Source organism: Aythya marila (assembly GCF_965140915.1).
Source record: "Aythya marila genome assembly, chromosome: 1".
NCBI lineage: Eukaryota > Metazoa > Chordata > Aves > Anseriformes > Anatidae > Aythya > Aythya marila.
The window spans coordinates 137,396,460-137,413,618 of NC_139042.1; the positions used below are offsets into that span (position 1 = coordinate 137,396,460).

Sequence of the window (17,159 nt, forward strand, 5' to 3'; positions counted from 1 at the left end):
ACAGCTCTCAATCTGTTCTCCTCCCAGACTTTATTTGTGCTTGGGCTTACCCTGGTCCAGATGCAGGACCTTGCACATCACCTTGCTGAACTCCATGAGGTTTGCACAGACCCACTTCTCAAGCTTATCAAGGTCCCCTTGGATGGCATCCCTTCCCTCCAGCATGTCAACTGCACCACACAGCTTAGTGTCATCGGAAAACTTGCTGAGGGTGCACTCAATTTCACTGTCCACGTCACCAAAAAGACGTTAAATAGTGCCAGTCTGAATGCTAACCTGGACATTGAGCCATTGACTGCAACTCTTTGAGTATGACCATTTAGCCAGTAAGAGCTCACTTTCCTAAGGGATCGCTTGAAAAACATGAGAATCAACTTCACAGTCTATTATCACCATTAAAAATTGTAACATTAAAGAAGCACTTATTACACTGTGCTTCAAGTATAAGGAAAATCAGGTACATTTCAATCATTGCTTACAAATACTATCATTACTCATATAGATATGATCCCTGGAAAGCAGCTTAGTACAGTTATCGCAATGAAAATTAAATGCAAAAAAATACTAAATCTAAATTTTACATTCTAGATTTTGCTATCTTGAAAATAAAATTGGATTCATATAATTAGATTTCTGTGCTTGTCCCCACTGGCAAATATCAGAATACCAATAAATATGGTAAATTCTTCAAGTTACATTATTTAGCATGTCATTTAAAACAATCTGGGATACAGCTTTGAAAAATCACTGTGAACAAGTTTCTTAGATGCATGTGCTTTCAGAGAGAACACTTATCCACTTCAAGCTTTTCTTCCCAACTCTCTTGTGTAGGCTTGAAGAAAGTTTCTCTCATTTGCCCTCCTACTCTGTATGACAATCTTTCTGTGTCATGGCAACGGTTCTGCATTTATGGGGCTGTCTGCAGCTCTGCCTGCAGGAGAAGTGCCCTTTGACCCTATGGGACAGAGGCAGATTTGTAGGTCTTGGTCTTCATGGGCTTGAAACTCATTTCTACAGCTGCTTTACTGTAGGGTTAGATTTACTTGAAAAAAAATAAATAATAAATACAATTCTCTGAAGTCCTCTGCATGATTAATGGCTCTTAGCTTCAGCTCCTTGCCCCATACTCTCCTCCCCTCCACCATACAACACATTATACGTTGTAGTTTAATTTTAAATTATTTCAGGAACTCTGTTTTTCCTGTACAACACAACACACTCAACAGCAAACTTTAATGCACTCTGTTAAAATGATAGGAGAAGATGCTCATCAAAACATGCTTATCATTTTTTTAACTTAAGCATTCTGCATTCAGCTTCAAAGCATGAGAAGAATAGTTTTATCTGACTAGTGATTCACATTCAAACAGAATGACAATGTCTAAGGTACATTTTACACTTTCCAAAAACACTTTATAACTCTGTCTTTTTAAAAATACATCAGAAATGTCAAGGATTTACCAAATAATGTAATGTCAAGAGTACCATATCAAAGTTGTGGCCTCACAAACTTAATATAAGCTCTTTTTTAAAAATATGCATTATATTTCATTATATTATATACACTATACATTGATGAAGTCATAAAATCTATTCAAAATACAAAGTACTGAAAATCCACTGGACAGCATTTTCCACACTTGTTTATCCTGAATTACTTCTATTGTTTTCTGAGGAGGTCACACATAACCATGACCTCAGACTTCAATGTAAAACTGACATTTTAATATAGACTGAATGGGGGTAAATTAACTATACAAGAAATGTAAGGGCCTAAAAGCACTCCAGAAAGGACAATGATTGAATTGTTTAACAACTTAGCTGTCTATGTTTTAACCTTTTATTAAGATTATCATAGACAAATGCCTTGTCAACAGACACTATATTTTTCTAACAGTCAGTATTTTCCTCTTACTGTTACGCTAAGAAGTTTATTAAAATAAAATATGTTTGGCGACTAGTTTCTAGATGCTAAACTTAGATTAAATTGAAGTAGTAACGAATTACTTTTCTTAGAGAAATTGAAACCTAACATTAAAGTTTTTAAAATAATTAAAAATAATTAAAATTAAAAATAATTAAAATAAAAGTGAAAGAGTGAAAGTAATACATAACTGAGACATTTCATTTCAAGATTTTTTATTATTATTATTATTATTTTTTTTTTTTCTTTTGGAGACTGCTAGATGAATCTTTGCTTTGGCAAATCTGCCAGTGATAGGAATAAAGAATTTATTGGCACTACTATAAACTGTAAGTAGCCTACCAAAAAGCAACCGGAAGCAGGGCTTGCAAAGAAATGTATTCTTATATATGCATGAAAGTTCAAAACTCTAACATTTCTATTTAGAAAGCGTATCTGTCATCGAGAAATACACAGATTTCAAGATAGAACATATTTAATGTGGAAATTCAAGCAAATACTCAGCTCACAGGACTAATGGAAAATGGTGATAATGTTCTGTTGACACATCTATATCTTGAATGTTTGTGTGTTTTGTTGTTTTCCTTTTTTTTTTTTTTTTTTTTTTTTAATTGCTGCATTTTTATGAGAAGGTAAAAGTACAAACCCCTTGTAAAATTACCAAGCTTTGGTTACACAAAAAGATAACAGAAAAACACACAGTGCAACTTAGTAGAGCTGCACATCAAAAGAGAAGTTGCTTATGCCTACTTTTTCATCTCTAACTTACTAATATGTCAGTCATAAAATAACATTTATGGATTTTTTTTACAGAGTCACTGAATATTATTTTTTTATCTGTCTAATAGTGTGCAAAAAAAATGTAATATATAGTAATACAAGAAATAACAATGAAAAGATCCAACCACATGTTACTGAAGTGAGGGTAAAATAACATTTAAAAAAAATTGTGATTTTCCAGTTTTTTGAAAAAGTTGTAACATATGGACAGCCTAACTCTAGGAAGCAGCTTGAAGGGTTGAAGGAGTAATCTCTAAAATAACCTATCAAACTGAGAAATTTTAGTGCACACGTGAACTGAAGTTCACAGACACAGCAGCATAGCGGAAGCCCAGGAAGGATAGCAAGAACAGTCTATAACATTTTATAATACTGCATGTGTGTGTATTCACATGTACTTCTATGTACCTGAAAATTACCACTTGCATAAAAAACAAAATGTTCACAACACTTCTCAGGAATTGAAGAGGAATTAGCACAACTAATCTAACAGAAGAGCAGGCAAATTTTGATGAAGTGCATAAGTGGAAATTTGGAAGTTTTTGAAAAAAACTAAAAAATTCTAAAGCAGACCTAGTTTAAGACGGGAAAAAAAAAAGGCAGAAGGAGGACAGTCTACAACTCCACCAGCAATCTCAATCTAAAAGAGAGACTGCTTTAGACTCAACAATTCAAAGCATGAGGTGCCTTGTAAACATAGATGATGGGTTGAATGGTTCAAAATACATTGCTTCTCAAAATGTATGCTCTGTAGCTTAATAATGACAACTTTTACATGTGATCATTCTGGATTGTCATGTTATTTCTGGCATATTAATTTGGGAAAAAAGCTTGTAATTGTCAAAGCACGGACACCCCCAACTTTCCAAAAGCAAGGTTCCTCTAGCAGGCACTTCAATTTAAAATCCTGTAAGTAAAGCAATCAAAACAATATTTTTTTCTGTCATGGCTAAAACACACAGATATTTTAATTACTCTAAATTTTAGACACTTCATTTGAATATAAAAAAAACAGTGTTCAACACTTCAACCACACAGAGTACACCAAAACCAATATGAGTTACTTATTAAAGGACATTTAAATTTAACCACATATCATATCTTGCTAATATTGTAAACTCTCAATAAACTATTTCAAGCTTGTCTCGTTGTTTTCTGAAATGTTATCTGCAACAATTGCTCTGTTGCTATTTCAAAAAGTCTATTACTTGAAATTAGATGAGAAAGGAGGAGGAAACAGATCATCTCTGAAGGAAAAATTCCAGAGTTTCCTAGCATTTCCCAACTTCCTTCTCACGTAGCTGATTCAAAAAATTGGAACAACAAATTGTAACTCAATCAGAGGCTAACGTTTAAATGCATAAATCCAACTTCTTAATTGGGTCCTAATCAGGATAAAGACCTAAACTGTATTCTCTAAACAACTTCTTAAGAAAAGCCATATTAAAACTTATGCAAAAATGAGTTTCTGGTGTAATGGAGAGCAGGTTCTATTAGATTTTTTTTTTTTTTTAAAAAAAAAAAAAGCTTCTGTGCAACCATTTCTTTAGTACAACACACTGAAGTTACCTGTTTCTGTTGGCTTTAGTTTATTTACCTTTGCTTCAGGAAATGTAAACACATTTTACTTTGAGAATCTTATATATTGTTGTACAACTACTTTGAAAATGGATTTAAAAACTGTTTTCCTTATAATATACTTACTCTTAATAATATATATATTTTTTTTTCTCAGTCTTTTCCTGTAAGTTACAAAAAATGTTCTGGTGATATCTAAAAGTCAGTGAGTCACACATGGAAACACTTCCTCACAATTCATGTTGGAAAACGATTTCCATGTTAAACAAGTACATTAAAAATCTAGTTCAGTGTTTCAGATTGTGGAACTGTAGGATATTGTCTGAGTGAGGAGTGAAATATCAAATCATTACATACATTATGGAATGCTACATTTAGCACAGAGGAATCTGCACTTCAATTTTGCACTTCAATACATTTCTAATCTTATAGTAAGATGGCCAAAACTTTCTGAATTTATTCACAGAAGAGAAGCAGTAGTAAGCTGAAAACAAGAGTGCCTGAAAAGGGATATATTCAGGAATAGTTTACTGAAAAGAATTCCATGCACAGGTAGGAATCCCCAGTACAATTCATGTAGGTTGTCCTGCTATTATATGAAATACAAAGAGCTACGAGTCTGACTGCAATTTCTTTTGGAAAATGCTGAGAATTGAACTCTATCCTGAGGTGGCAATCAAAAGACATTGAAATTTGACGTCAAGCATGAGTATGATTCTGTACACATTATTTGAGTCTCAGAATATAAAAAAAAAAAATAATTAGAATGTTCAGAAATTATTCTGTGTTTCAATGAGGACATCCATATTATCATTAGTTAACATCAATACAATTAATTTTCCATGCAGGCATGATCCAGGAAAGATGCTTGAGAAGTTATGAGCAAGGATGAAATGTACCAATGCAATTGTGACCAATTTTAGTTGAGACAGCTTACCAGTATTGCAAAATAAACGACATTAATTGTTGCTATGCATAAAATTCCGTGCAATCTACATTATAAAATATGAACAGCAGTTTTAAGGGTTATCTTTTACACTAAATTAAGTGTCAGTCTTTCCAGCATTTAGTACTCAACTTTTAGCAATGTAAAATTGAAGCACTGAATATTTGTTATCTAAAAGAAAAATCCCACTTTAACATGAACGCTGATTTCTACAATTCCTTATCTGCTCTTCATATACTCCTTATACCACATCAGCTTCTGGAAAGAAAAACCATACAAAGTTCAAGTAACTTTCTCAAATCCACACAAAATTTTCATAAAGGTTTCAGTATATGTTCTAACGTATTTTAGGCTTTCATAATCACAAGTATGACAGCCTGATTGCTAATACATGTGGATAATACCCTAGAGATGCATGCTTTTGTCAAACACTGCAATCCAACCCTGCCAACACACATACACTTTCTATCTAGTTTCATATGCATTAGACAACTGCACAGTAAACTATGAAATTTTCTTCCAATTCACTATATATGTCCCCAAATCACCAGTCAGCTTCCTTGAATACAAATGAAAGTTCTTTTCTTCTCAAACTTTATTTTCTTTCCTCAGGAAGTACAACTGATTATCCTATCAGAGGATTACTGTATATCCACTTCAAACAATAGTGATCTGTAGAGATTGATTCATAGCTTAAAGACAGTTCTAGCTCCTTTTACTCACAACTGCCACACCCAGAAGAGAACAAAATCTAATGCTATAAACATTCCTACTTGTGGGCCAAGTATATATATATATATATATATATATATATATATATATATATATTTAGAGAGAGAGAGAGAGAGAGAGAAGGCAGAAAGCAAAATCTTCATAAAGAATGTACTGATCAGAGTAAAAAAAAAAAAAAAATCTCATGTTAATTCAAAAATGCAACTATATAAGATAATTAACAGTGAAAAAAAATAGGTAAAGAGAAAATGCAGGAGTATAACAGAAGTAAGAATAAAAATTCCTCAGAAAAAAATCTTCAGTAAAGTCATGGCTTTTCTTCCTCACCATCTTCCTGTCTTCCTTTCCAACAGGAAAGTATCTATGCAGCCAGTCCTAGAATCATGCAGAATAAAAGGCGCCTTTTATTTTTATTTATTTATTTATAAGGCAACAGCACTTCTGCAGTGTCAGAACACAGCTAAGATTTGGGTATAACACTGATATAAGAGGCAACTTGGAGAAGAATAAGTCCTCATCAATCTGCTCTGGTTTAAGCATCCAAACATCAGATCTCATGATGAAGGCCTGTTCCAAGGATGGGGACATGACAGCATAACTCATCATTCACATGCAGTCTGTTTGCGTCTCTTCTCTGCAGCCTTTCCTTGGTTTGGAAAGAGCCAGAAAGAAACCGTAGAGCTCTGCAGCAGCTGGGAGGCTGAATTCTGCCAGTACCCCAGGAAATGAGGCCTAAAAAACCCTCTCTCTGTCCATCGTGTGTTAGAATAATCTGCATTTAGACAGAATGGCAAATGGGGGACATCTGCTTTGATGTAGTTTCAGCAAATAGCAATAACTATTTATGTTTTCAGCAAAGGGCAATAACTATTTATGTTGGTAAGCTCTGTTATTGATAGGAAAGTTATCAAGTTTAAAAACTAAAAATCTGCCTTAGGGGAAGAAAAAAAATGTTTGTAGTGCAATATATATGAACATGTAAGATTCATTTTGAAATACATACACACACACTCATATAAGTAAGCATCATATATTAAATACAACGTAGGAATCACATATCATGTCATAACACTATTCTGTTACATTTTTCTTAGTTACCCAACTAGCACAAGGAGGAAGAGTTTCAGACAGCTATTTTTAGCTACGCTTCAGAATTAGTGTTAATAACCACAGGAAATCTAATACCTACTAAGATGTCTAGTTGCAGTAGTGATGGAATGTACTATAAACCACAAGACACCATTAAACTTGGAGACATTTGGGGGTACTGAATCAAAACAGAATTTCCATCCATGCAACAACACTGATCATTAGACTGTCGTCAACCATGTAAAAACAGAGTGACCAACACCATTCAGGATGCAAAGTATGTAGATAAGCATACACAGACCTTTCCCAAGCTTAATTAACCCCCGCTAAAATAATATAGTAGGCACTGAATAACATTTCTGATGGAAAATAAACTTTTACCCTAATGCTCTGCATCTGGCACAGTGTCCCATTTTGTGTTCCAAGAAGCATTAATGTCCTGAGAAATGCTGAGGTAAACATTTCTATAGGCTCTCCTTCAGCATTACAAATGTTCAGCTAAGATTTTGGCCACAAACAGAAAACTGAATCACTTTGTCTGATGAGTACTTAAGGAAAAGTATTCTATCCTGCTACGCTTGGCTATATTTACAGTAGCAAGTAGAGCACCAAATAGGATTAGATCTGTAACGAGATTTTCTTCTAGGGAACTGAAATCTACATGTATACTACATTCATGTCAGATTTTTACCTCTGTCTAAATGTAGTCTAGACTTCTGGACTAAAGGTCTATTCATGGCTAGGATGCACCTTCTTGTTTAACTTCATGAGAATGAATCCACTTGCCTGCTTGAACACTACTATATAATGTGTACTAAAATGCAGTACATATGTACAGTTCAAATATGCACTCCTAAACTGAACTGAAATGATAATGCAGAAACACCTTCTCTTACAAGCAGAGGATCCCATGACTGCAAGTCATGGGACTACTTAAATCTGTAATATTATTGACTGAACTCTCTGGATTAGCATGTTTATTTGGCCTCCAAAAAATGAAGTCATATTTTCTAAGAATTATCATTCTCAAGCACTTGCTGACTAGTAGCTAATTCATGAATCTCATTATGTAGATCACTTTAGTGTACACTAACTGGGTTGTTCTCATAAGATGAACAGGAAATAGCAGCTAAACCATATGCCAACGAGCTTTAGATTCACTTACTCAATGTGATAGACAAGGAAAGTTGCAAAAGGGCACAGTACCATACATGAAGTCATGTTCTTTCTCCTAGACTTTCATGTCTCCTTGAAACGAAAGGGTAATGTACCATGGACATTCCCAAAAGAGCCTAATAGTTTTTCTGATGGTTGATGACAATTTGATGCTCCAGGTAATTTCAGTAACTGAGGAGCCAGCTAAAGAGCCAGTCCACTTAGCTATGAAGACAGTGACTATAATACTTGTGTTTATGCAGCGGGAAACAAATGATTAAACTTAACCTGTCATATTATAATGTACCTATGAGCAAGTAGAAACTGTGAAGGGAAGAGTATAAACTTCTGGGAAGCAACTGCATGCAAAAACTATCAGGGAATTGCCCCATAGTAAAAAGTAGTGATTATTCAGTCAGTCCAGACAAAGTTTTGAATTGTTTGATGAACTGAGAACAAAATCTACGAAATTCATAAAATGAATACCTCCTACCTACAGATGCTGGAGAAATAGTTAACATATGAACAAGTGAGAAAAAGGCAGTATCAGCTTGAAATATCGAGACAAACATGCCAGCTGTTGTTTATTTATCATACAAACCGACAAGGACAGAGAGAATTAAAAAAAGGCCTCATCATCATAATCCTGTCTTTATTGAAACAGCCAGTCACAGCATGCAATTATCCCCCAGTCTCATGATACTCATTTCCAACAAAAGGACCATGAAATTACAGAAAGAAGTTTGCAGCTCTTTGGGGCTAGGTAGCAGAAAAGATAAACCTACAAGCCTTTCATCTGCAGAAGCTTCTATTTTAATCTGGTTCAGGTCATGAAAGATATGAGATTAGTGTTTTCAATCAAATGTTCTTAACAACGAGGTACCACACAGCTCAACATAAGACGTACAGACCAGGAAAGAAAACACAAGTTCTCAAGAAAATAACCAAAATGTGTTTATCAAACTACCTGGTAAACTCATGTAGTGCTTTTGCATTCTACTCTATGCTTTTGATAGTACTTTCAGATCCAGCCATGCCACTGATGCTTGTTGACTTAATGCCCAACATGTGCTCAGCCACGCAAGTGACATTGTATCTCCTAGGCAGTAACTAATAATATTAATTTTTAAGTTTGTCAGAAAAAAAAGTCAGAATTCTGATTTTACAAATGCCACCCTGCAAGACAACATAATCATGCAACCTCTGTAATATTAATCATTTTTTGCAGGCTCAGGATTTTATCCATCTGATCACAAATGAACTGCACAAGGAATTTTAAAAATTTGAAAGAGGACTTCCCAAAGTTGTTTTGTTGTTGGTTTGTTCCCCCCCCCCTTTTTTTTTTTTTTTTTTTTTTTTTAAGTCTACATATACTTCCTTGGAGTATTTTTCTTGCTTGTTCGATTTAGTGAAAATTGCTGATAGAAATAAGAATCTCTCTGAACAGCTTTTCAGAATTTTATTGCATGGTGGAAAGGATGATACTAAAAGACACTTTGTAATTTTGAAAAATAATGTCAATAGAAAATTAATGTATATTCACCTCAATTAACAGATAGGGTCAAACAGAAAAAGCAGCTCTGTTTTTTGTGTGTGTGTGTTTTATTTTTATTTATTTTTTTTTTTTTTCCCGCTATATCCTAACTCTAAATAAATAGAAATGCTGATGTAATAATGATACAACAAGCACTGTGATGAATTTACACTGGCAAAAGTCTGGTTGTACAACAACAGCACTCCCCTCGTGAATAAGTGCACAGTGCATTGTCCCTTCTAGAGCTCAACTTCAAAGCCCTTTAAAATTTCCTTTGAGTTCTGAACCTTCCAGATCAAAGCTTTGGAGTTCATTTATACTTTTAGGATGAGATGAAGGCAGTCAGTAAGACAGCTGTGATTTAAAGGATAAATCACTTCAGAACAATGTCTATGAACATTCTCTATAGAATTATACCTGAAATTAGGTTTAGAAAGCAATACTGCACATGCTTATATTCTGTTTCAGGTAATCTGAGGCAAATTAACATTTTATTTTTAACTGTCCTAATGAAACTTACTGTTCTATTTTGTACTTTTATTTACAAAATAATTCCCCAAATAGGCTAAGCCCAATTTCTTGATTGTTCATATCTATCCCAATTTATACATAGGCTGGGATATAATGTATTTTTATTCACTGCTTAGGACAAAAATAAAGACCTCAGTGCTTTAAAAATTATGTACACAGAAATCTAAAAGAGTTAACCTTCCCCCATCAAACAAACAAACAAAAGCCCTCTGGACCAAGACTGTGGTTTGATGTGTATGCAAACTAGATCAAAAGATCAAAGTATGCTTTGTCCATTTCTGCCACATGCATGCTTGAAAAGGACAAAAATAAGACCCACAGTAATTCTGTTCATACTAAGCAATGAAATCATAACATGACATAAGATATATTATACATATTAATTTCAGTATTTATAGACTCTTCTGGTGTGTTTAAACATAGAAAAGCAATAATCAACTCAGTGTCCTATCCAGACTCAGAAGCACTTATATGGCTAATAAAAAGGAGTGGTCTAAGGCCTTGATTTCTTCTCCTGACTGACTATCTAAAGCATTCAAGACTATGGCAGCTGATGAACTGTGGCCTTGAAGAGATGTACTCTATAGTCCCAGCACAGTTCTAAGTGACTTGGTATTAGGAAGCTGAGAATGCAGCTGCAGCACCAATCACAACACTGTCCTTTTTTATTCTCTAATACACATGGATACTTACAGTCTTGTGCAAAAATAGACCACTGCTGCCTTTCTGTTCCTGCAATGCATTAGCTTTGTGGCCCCAGAATGCAGATTACGCAATGGTTTGACTAATTCTTGACACATCATTTCTCTTTCACAACTAGCAATATTTTTCCTTTTGTAAGTGCACTGAGCAATGTAGCCTAATGGACACTGATTTGCAAGGAATAGCAACTGCCCAGTAAGAACACCGTACTGAGACTTCACTATGTAGAATTCATATTATGGTAATTTTATAGGCCTACTAGATCAAAGCACTTGTTATTTCTGACTGTATAGACAATTACAAAAGGAGTGGAAAATAATTTGAAAACTGCATTATTTTGGAGACTCTCCTAGTCTCCCCAGGGCATTTTGTGAACCATCTGCAGAAGGCTGTGAAAATTTTCACAGGGAACCTTTTTAAAATCTAAATAAATAAATAAATAAATAAATAAATAAAATAATAATAAAAAAAATCAACAGGGCTTTCTGAATTTGGGTAAGATTTTGGTCTTGAGTCATTTACAAAAGTTTGTGTGAGAAAGATTTGGTCAGGGTGAAAAATTTAAAAATTTTCCTGAAATTTTCCTTACTACTCACCTATTCAGCATTGCAAGCTGTTGGATGAAATAGTACCTATAATTTGCTTCTGTATTAAAAAAGGATTAACAGAGATTGTATCTTTTGATTTGTCCAATGGAAATACTGGCAACAGGTGACACTGTTGCACTAGCTTTGAGGGCTATTTTTTTTCCCCCCATTTTTTTCTATAACCTGCAAGGATTCTATAAGGATGCAGAAGGCTTTATAAAACACAAACAGAACAGAAAACAAGGTACTTAAAAGCCAGCAGAGAGGCTGTATGGCTAAGAGAAAATGATTTTTATGCATTCCTTGTGATCCATAATTCTGACCTTGAGAACTGTTCACTCTCCAAAGTCTCCCATTTCCAGAACACACTGTAGTTATCTAGGCCAGAAGATTACAAACACACAGCTAACAAGCTTCAGTGGTAACAAAACATTTTAACTTTCAGCTAGTCATTAAAATTAAATAAATGAAGACTGGAAGTCAGTAATGTAGATACGAGGAATACAAGACATAGCACAGACCAAAGAACATCTAAAATCAAATATTTTTCTAAAAAAGTATATACAAATTTCAAATTTCCTGATGTCTTCTATTCCTAGCCCTATCATTCCTGCACAAAGCAACAACCTCTGTTGCATAGCACTGAAGCAAAAACTGAATCATCTAGCCACAATTCTGGTTTTGTTCAAACTTCCATAATTACACAATCTAGAAGTTAAAACCACTTTGGAGAATCCCACTTCACAACAACATGAAATGAGGAGAAAGGAAAGAAGAGGAACAGGCAAGGGGAAGAGCCATCTCTATTGTCGCCTACTTGGATTTCTTTGCATGGAAGCTACATATTCGTTCCTGTGGACAACAAATGAAATATTTTCCTACTGTATATTTAGATCTTAACTAATTGTTTTCAATTAAAACTGTGTTTTAGTTACTTAAGTATATATTTTTTGGAAGTCATCTAAATGTATAATAAAATTCATACAAAATTTATTGGGTTGGAATTTCATAGACATAGCCACCAGAAAGAAGAACTAATGACTGATTACAAAATATTGTGGTATGCTCAGGCAAACTGTTCTAAAATGTAATGGGAAAAGATACCCACTGACCTTTTGTTGATAATTTTTTAACAGGGAAATCTAAACTAACCAAATAAATTGTATGCTGGATCTGGCAACAAGCCATAAAAGGAGCTTTCTTTTTCTTATACACTTGCCCCCCCAAAACCTTTTCTCAATTGTACAGTTATGCACATATCTATACTTTCTGTTGCCCTTTGCCCACCCCCATAATAGGTCTGAGAGTCAGAAATCCTTTGAGATGAGTGCCAGTATTTAAAAATAATATAATACCAAGTATCAGGAAAAGGTATGCCAATCATTTGAGATGAACGCAAAAAAAAAAAAAAAAAAAAAAAAAACTGTCTACTTTATGAAAGGCCTTATATTTTATTGAAAGAACTAAGGAAAATATGGGAACTTTACTTAGATGATGGAAAACGTCAATATAAACCCTGAACATACAGAAGCAAATACTAATTAGAAGCAAATGTTGAATTATAAAAGAGCAAAGTTTGAAAGCATCATATTTTTTCGTATTTTTCAAAGCATCAAGAAGAAGATCAACAATTCAAAGCCAGAAACTCTGAAGGAAAAAACATCCTCAAGAGAATACGGTTCTAGCAGGAAAAAGATGACTACTTGACTCTGAAAACACAGCCTTTGCATTAACTTGTAGTTGATTCAGAATGAAGAGGAAATAAGGTTTAGTGCAACTGTACCTATGCAGAGACCTTTATTACTCAGAATTACTCAGAATGTGAAGAGAGAGCAGAAGAGGATACTACTTCAGTACAAATTATAGTCCAAAAGTAATTTTAAACTTTGATGATAATAAGCAGTTTTTCAAAAGATTCATAGAAACTTCGGTATGTTTTTTTTTTTTATTATTTTTATTTATTTATTTATTTTTTTTTTACAAAACAGACAAAAAAGGGGGGGTTAATCACATGTTAAAACAAGATTGTATTTGTTGATAGTTTACTATCTACTTGAAATGGTGAAGGCTAACTAGCTGAAAACAGATAGAGACCTCCTCTGTCTTTTTCCTTCTCATATGTCAACGAGGATGGGCAAAAAGAGACACATTAGGTAGAAGATTTTAAGGATTTTAAGAAAAAAACACCTGAAACAGGTAAAACTCTATCTGCTAATAGGTAACATAAAAACAATACCTAAATTAACAAGTATTGAATCCCCATCCCACGTACTTTCATCTGTAGAAACCTGTACGTGGTTCATGATCCTGTTTTATTGTGTTTTGTTTTGTTTTTCATTTCCCTCTGGGCACAAAAAATATCATGAGCTTCATGGATTATCTATCTTCTTCTTTATAGGCATTGACTCTGGCAGTTTTTTTTCTTTTCATTCTTATTCAATGACCTGCAGTGTGGCTGCAAATTATTGGTTTTATTGAATCATAACATGATGTCAAACCTAATTAGATGAGTTCCTACTCATTCTGTATGTTTTCTCTGCTGTTGAATGTATTTTGAAGTATGGTAACTAATTAGATGAACTACCCATTTTAGTAACTCAGTTTCAGACCAGCACGCACAGACATCTGTAACTAATGGCCAAGAAGATAAGGGTGTGTAACTAGCTAGCTTAGAGAAGCTTGTCCCTGCAAAGAATATAAAAGTCTGTAGCCAGTAATGAAGTTTTCCATGCCTTGACCTTAGCACTGCATGCTAGTGCTGCTGCAGTAATGACTTCAAAGAGGCCATGACTTTTTAAATAAATCCAACATAATGCTTGTGAGCTCCCAGAGGTCTGCCGCGTGCTCCAATCTGCTGATTAGTCACCTCCCAAAATCCAATGGTTTAAAAAAATAAAAAGTTTAGTGATCAAGGAACAACATAACAGACCTCACGGAAACCTTGCCCAGTAAGATGAAGGTGATGAAGAACTGGTGTAAAACTGTCATGTCTCAAATATCAGACAGGAAAGTTAGAGATGCTACTATTTCTTGCCTTCAAATTCGAAGAGTAGCCCTGAGAGGAATACAAACATGCAAACTCAACTCATCATTTATCCAACAGGTTAATAATCATGATTCACAGATTTCAAGAAAAACTTTGGGTATAACATCTGCAATAAATACGTCATGTGTAGTAACACACCAAGGAATGTATTTTGATATACCCAAGAACCAGAGATTTTAAGGTACCATTTTCTGTCATTGCTTGGGCAAAAAATGGTTACTGGATGCAGTCAAAAATAAATAAATAAACAAACAAATAAATAAATAAATAAATAAGGCCCTTTTTAAGGAGAATTTGCCTTTCACCAAAAAAGTGTTGGGTGTAATATTGACAAATTAGACTAGTTCTGGCTGATGGTAAACAGAGAAATACTGTTCCCAAAGTTTTTAAGGAATTATTCTGAATTCTTTCTACATCCATATTCAAAAGATGAAACCAGAAATGTGAATAACATTTTGTTATCATCCTGACAGATTCACTAGTAAATCTATATACCTATATATTTGATTGCAAAGTAGATAACAGGGTGAGTAAATTGAATAGTGATTTAAAAAAGAACTGCATGACTTCAAAGTGATTAGATATATCTCTGGAGGATTCAGAATCCTAGTGAGGACATTTAATTACAAAGTAGTGTATACTTATCCCATTTTTCTTATGATCCTCCCTAAGCATCTGTTGCTGACTGCAGTGGGGACAGAATTTGGACAAGCCTTTGGAATTGCCAATGTTATATCTACAAGGATGTTGCCCTATATTATTTTGCTATGTATGAACCCTCACACCTCCCTGGGAGCCCAGAGTTTTATACACTTATATACTGTGTTTTCCTCTTTCCTTTGCCCATGTCTCCTGTTTAACAACATTTTGCAATACTTGAATGCTTTGCAATTTTTGCAAAGACTATTTAAAGATATTGATTTGTTGTGTAATACACAACAATTTAATACTGTTCCTATTTGGATTTACATTGCTGTGAGAAAATCTGCAAATTAGCATTACTGTACATACAATTCCACTTTATAAATATTTTCTAGCTTGCAAAGTCAGTCAAATGTGGTGCTCACTGTTTATATGAAAGCACTAGCGCCACTTGCACACTATATGGCATCTGAAACGTTTGCAAAGGGCTTACAAGAAAGAGAAAGGACCTATGAGGGACTTGTACCCTTCAGAAACATTGTCTGGGAGTCAGATGAGATACTTTAGTGTCTCAAATGACAGCAGATACTTACATGTGGGTTAACCAAATCCCACCTTGAATGGGAGAACTACTGAAGAACAACATGAAAAGAGCTTTCTTACACTTCTACTCCATATACATTAGTGAAACTGTAAACAGACAATTAACGAAAGCATAATTGCCACCAATTATAAATAGGCAGCTCACTGAAAAAATGATGTTGCTTCAGTCTTGTGAAGGTATCACTTTGACAGTAAAGCAGATGTTTGTTTTTTTTTTTGTTGTTTGTTTGTTTGTTTTTTAATTTATGCTAAGATATATTTCATCAAATATGTCAGTAATGAATTCTAAAATATTTAAAGCATTCTGAAGCATAAACAAAACATCTATTATGGAATTATCATCCAGCTGTGATCATTATGTTTACATGTGAAATGACTGAATTAATATAACAAAGACAATTATAACTCTGACATACTCTTCCTTCCAAATGCTTGCCTCTTCAAGTACATGACTTTAATGTGGTCCTTGTAATGAATATCACTTATCTTTATAGCATCAATTGTGTACTATGTACTTTGTGGACAAGTAAAACCATGACTCCTGCCTGTTCCAGACTGTCAGTGGGAAAGAGACCTGAAATATTAAATATCAAAAAAGTACAGCTCTGAGCATAAAAATCTTCCTTTAACTCTGAGATAAACAGCAGACTGCATAGTTTCTGAGATTAGCTGCTAGTGACTCATGACCACATACTCCGGCCTTTTTATTACATTTCTATGAAGTAGAGACAAGAAGAGAAAGAGAAAACTTTAACACTGGATAGTGATAATCTGAGTATATAGTATGTTTTTGGTTTTGTTTTTCTTTCTCCATTAAAATAAAAGATCTAACAAATATATACACATACATGTATGTGTACATACATATATAGTTGTTATAGTTTACCCTGCTTGGGAAGAGAATCTATATATAAGTCTTCGGAATGTATGTAAATGTGTGCATTTCTTTTTCTCCTCTTTCAAGTCCATCACTTCTCCTGCATTGCTTTACATATCACCATCCCTACTATTTCTGAATAACTAGCAGCCCATGTTGCAGGATATCCAAAAACACTTGGCAAACAGCTACTGTGTATTTTCAGAGTGACTCTGCCCTGCAGTGCTGGCTTTTGAGCCACTTTGGATGCATCAGCAGGAAAACAGTCAGGTCCTGTGCTTGCCATCACAGAATCACCGAGAGTATTATCAGTGATTTACATAGGAGAAGAGCCAAGTTTTTCTCCCATCTGAAAGAACAGATGAAAATGTACCGTACTAGTAACATATTACAGCCAATGCTGATGGGTTTGGATTGCAGGAGCATTCAGTAC

At 34.3% G+C, this 17,159-nt stretch overlaps 1 protein-coding gene across 17 annotated transcripts in view; it reads right to left on the bottom strand.

Annotated features, from left to right (window-relative positions):
• LOC309884532 (potassium voltage-gated channel subfamily KQT member 1-like) overlaps positions 1 to 17,159 on the bottom strand; it is a 527,319-nt gene that overhangs the window by 350,174 nt on the left and 159,986 nt on the right. Inside the window, exon 14 of one of the 17 annotated variants that reach the window (XM_082773600.1) lies at positions 6,101 to 6,335. The exons of the other annotated variants lie outside the window; for them this stretch is intronic. Coding sequence (XP_082629726.1) covers positions 6,284 to 6,335 — 52 coding nt within the window. The 3' untranslated portion in view covers positions 6,101 to 6,283. Of the gene's footprint in view, positions 1 to 6,100; positions 6,336 to 17,159 lie in introns of those variants that run through there. 17 annotated transcript variants of the gene reach the window in all.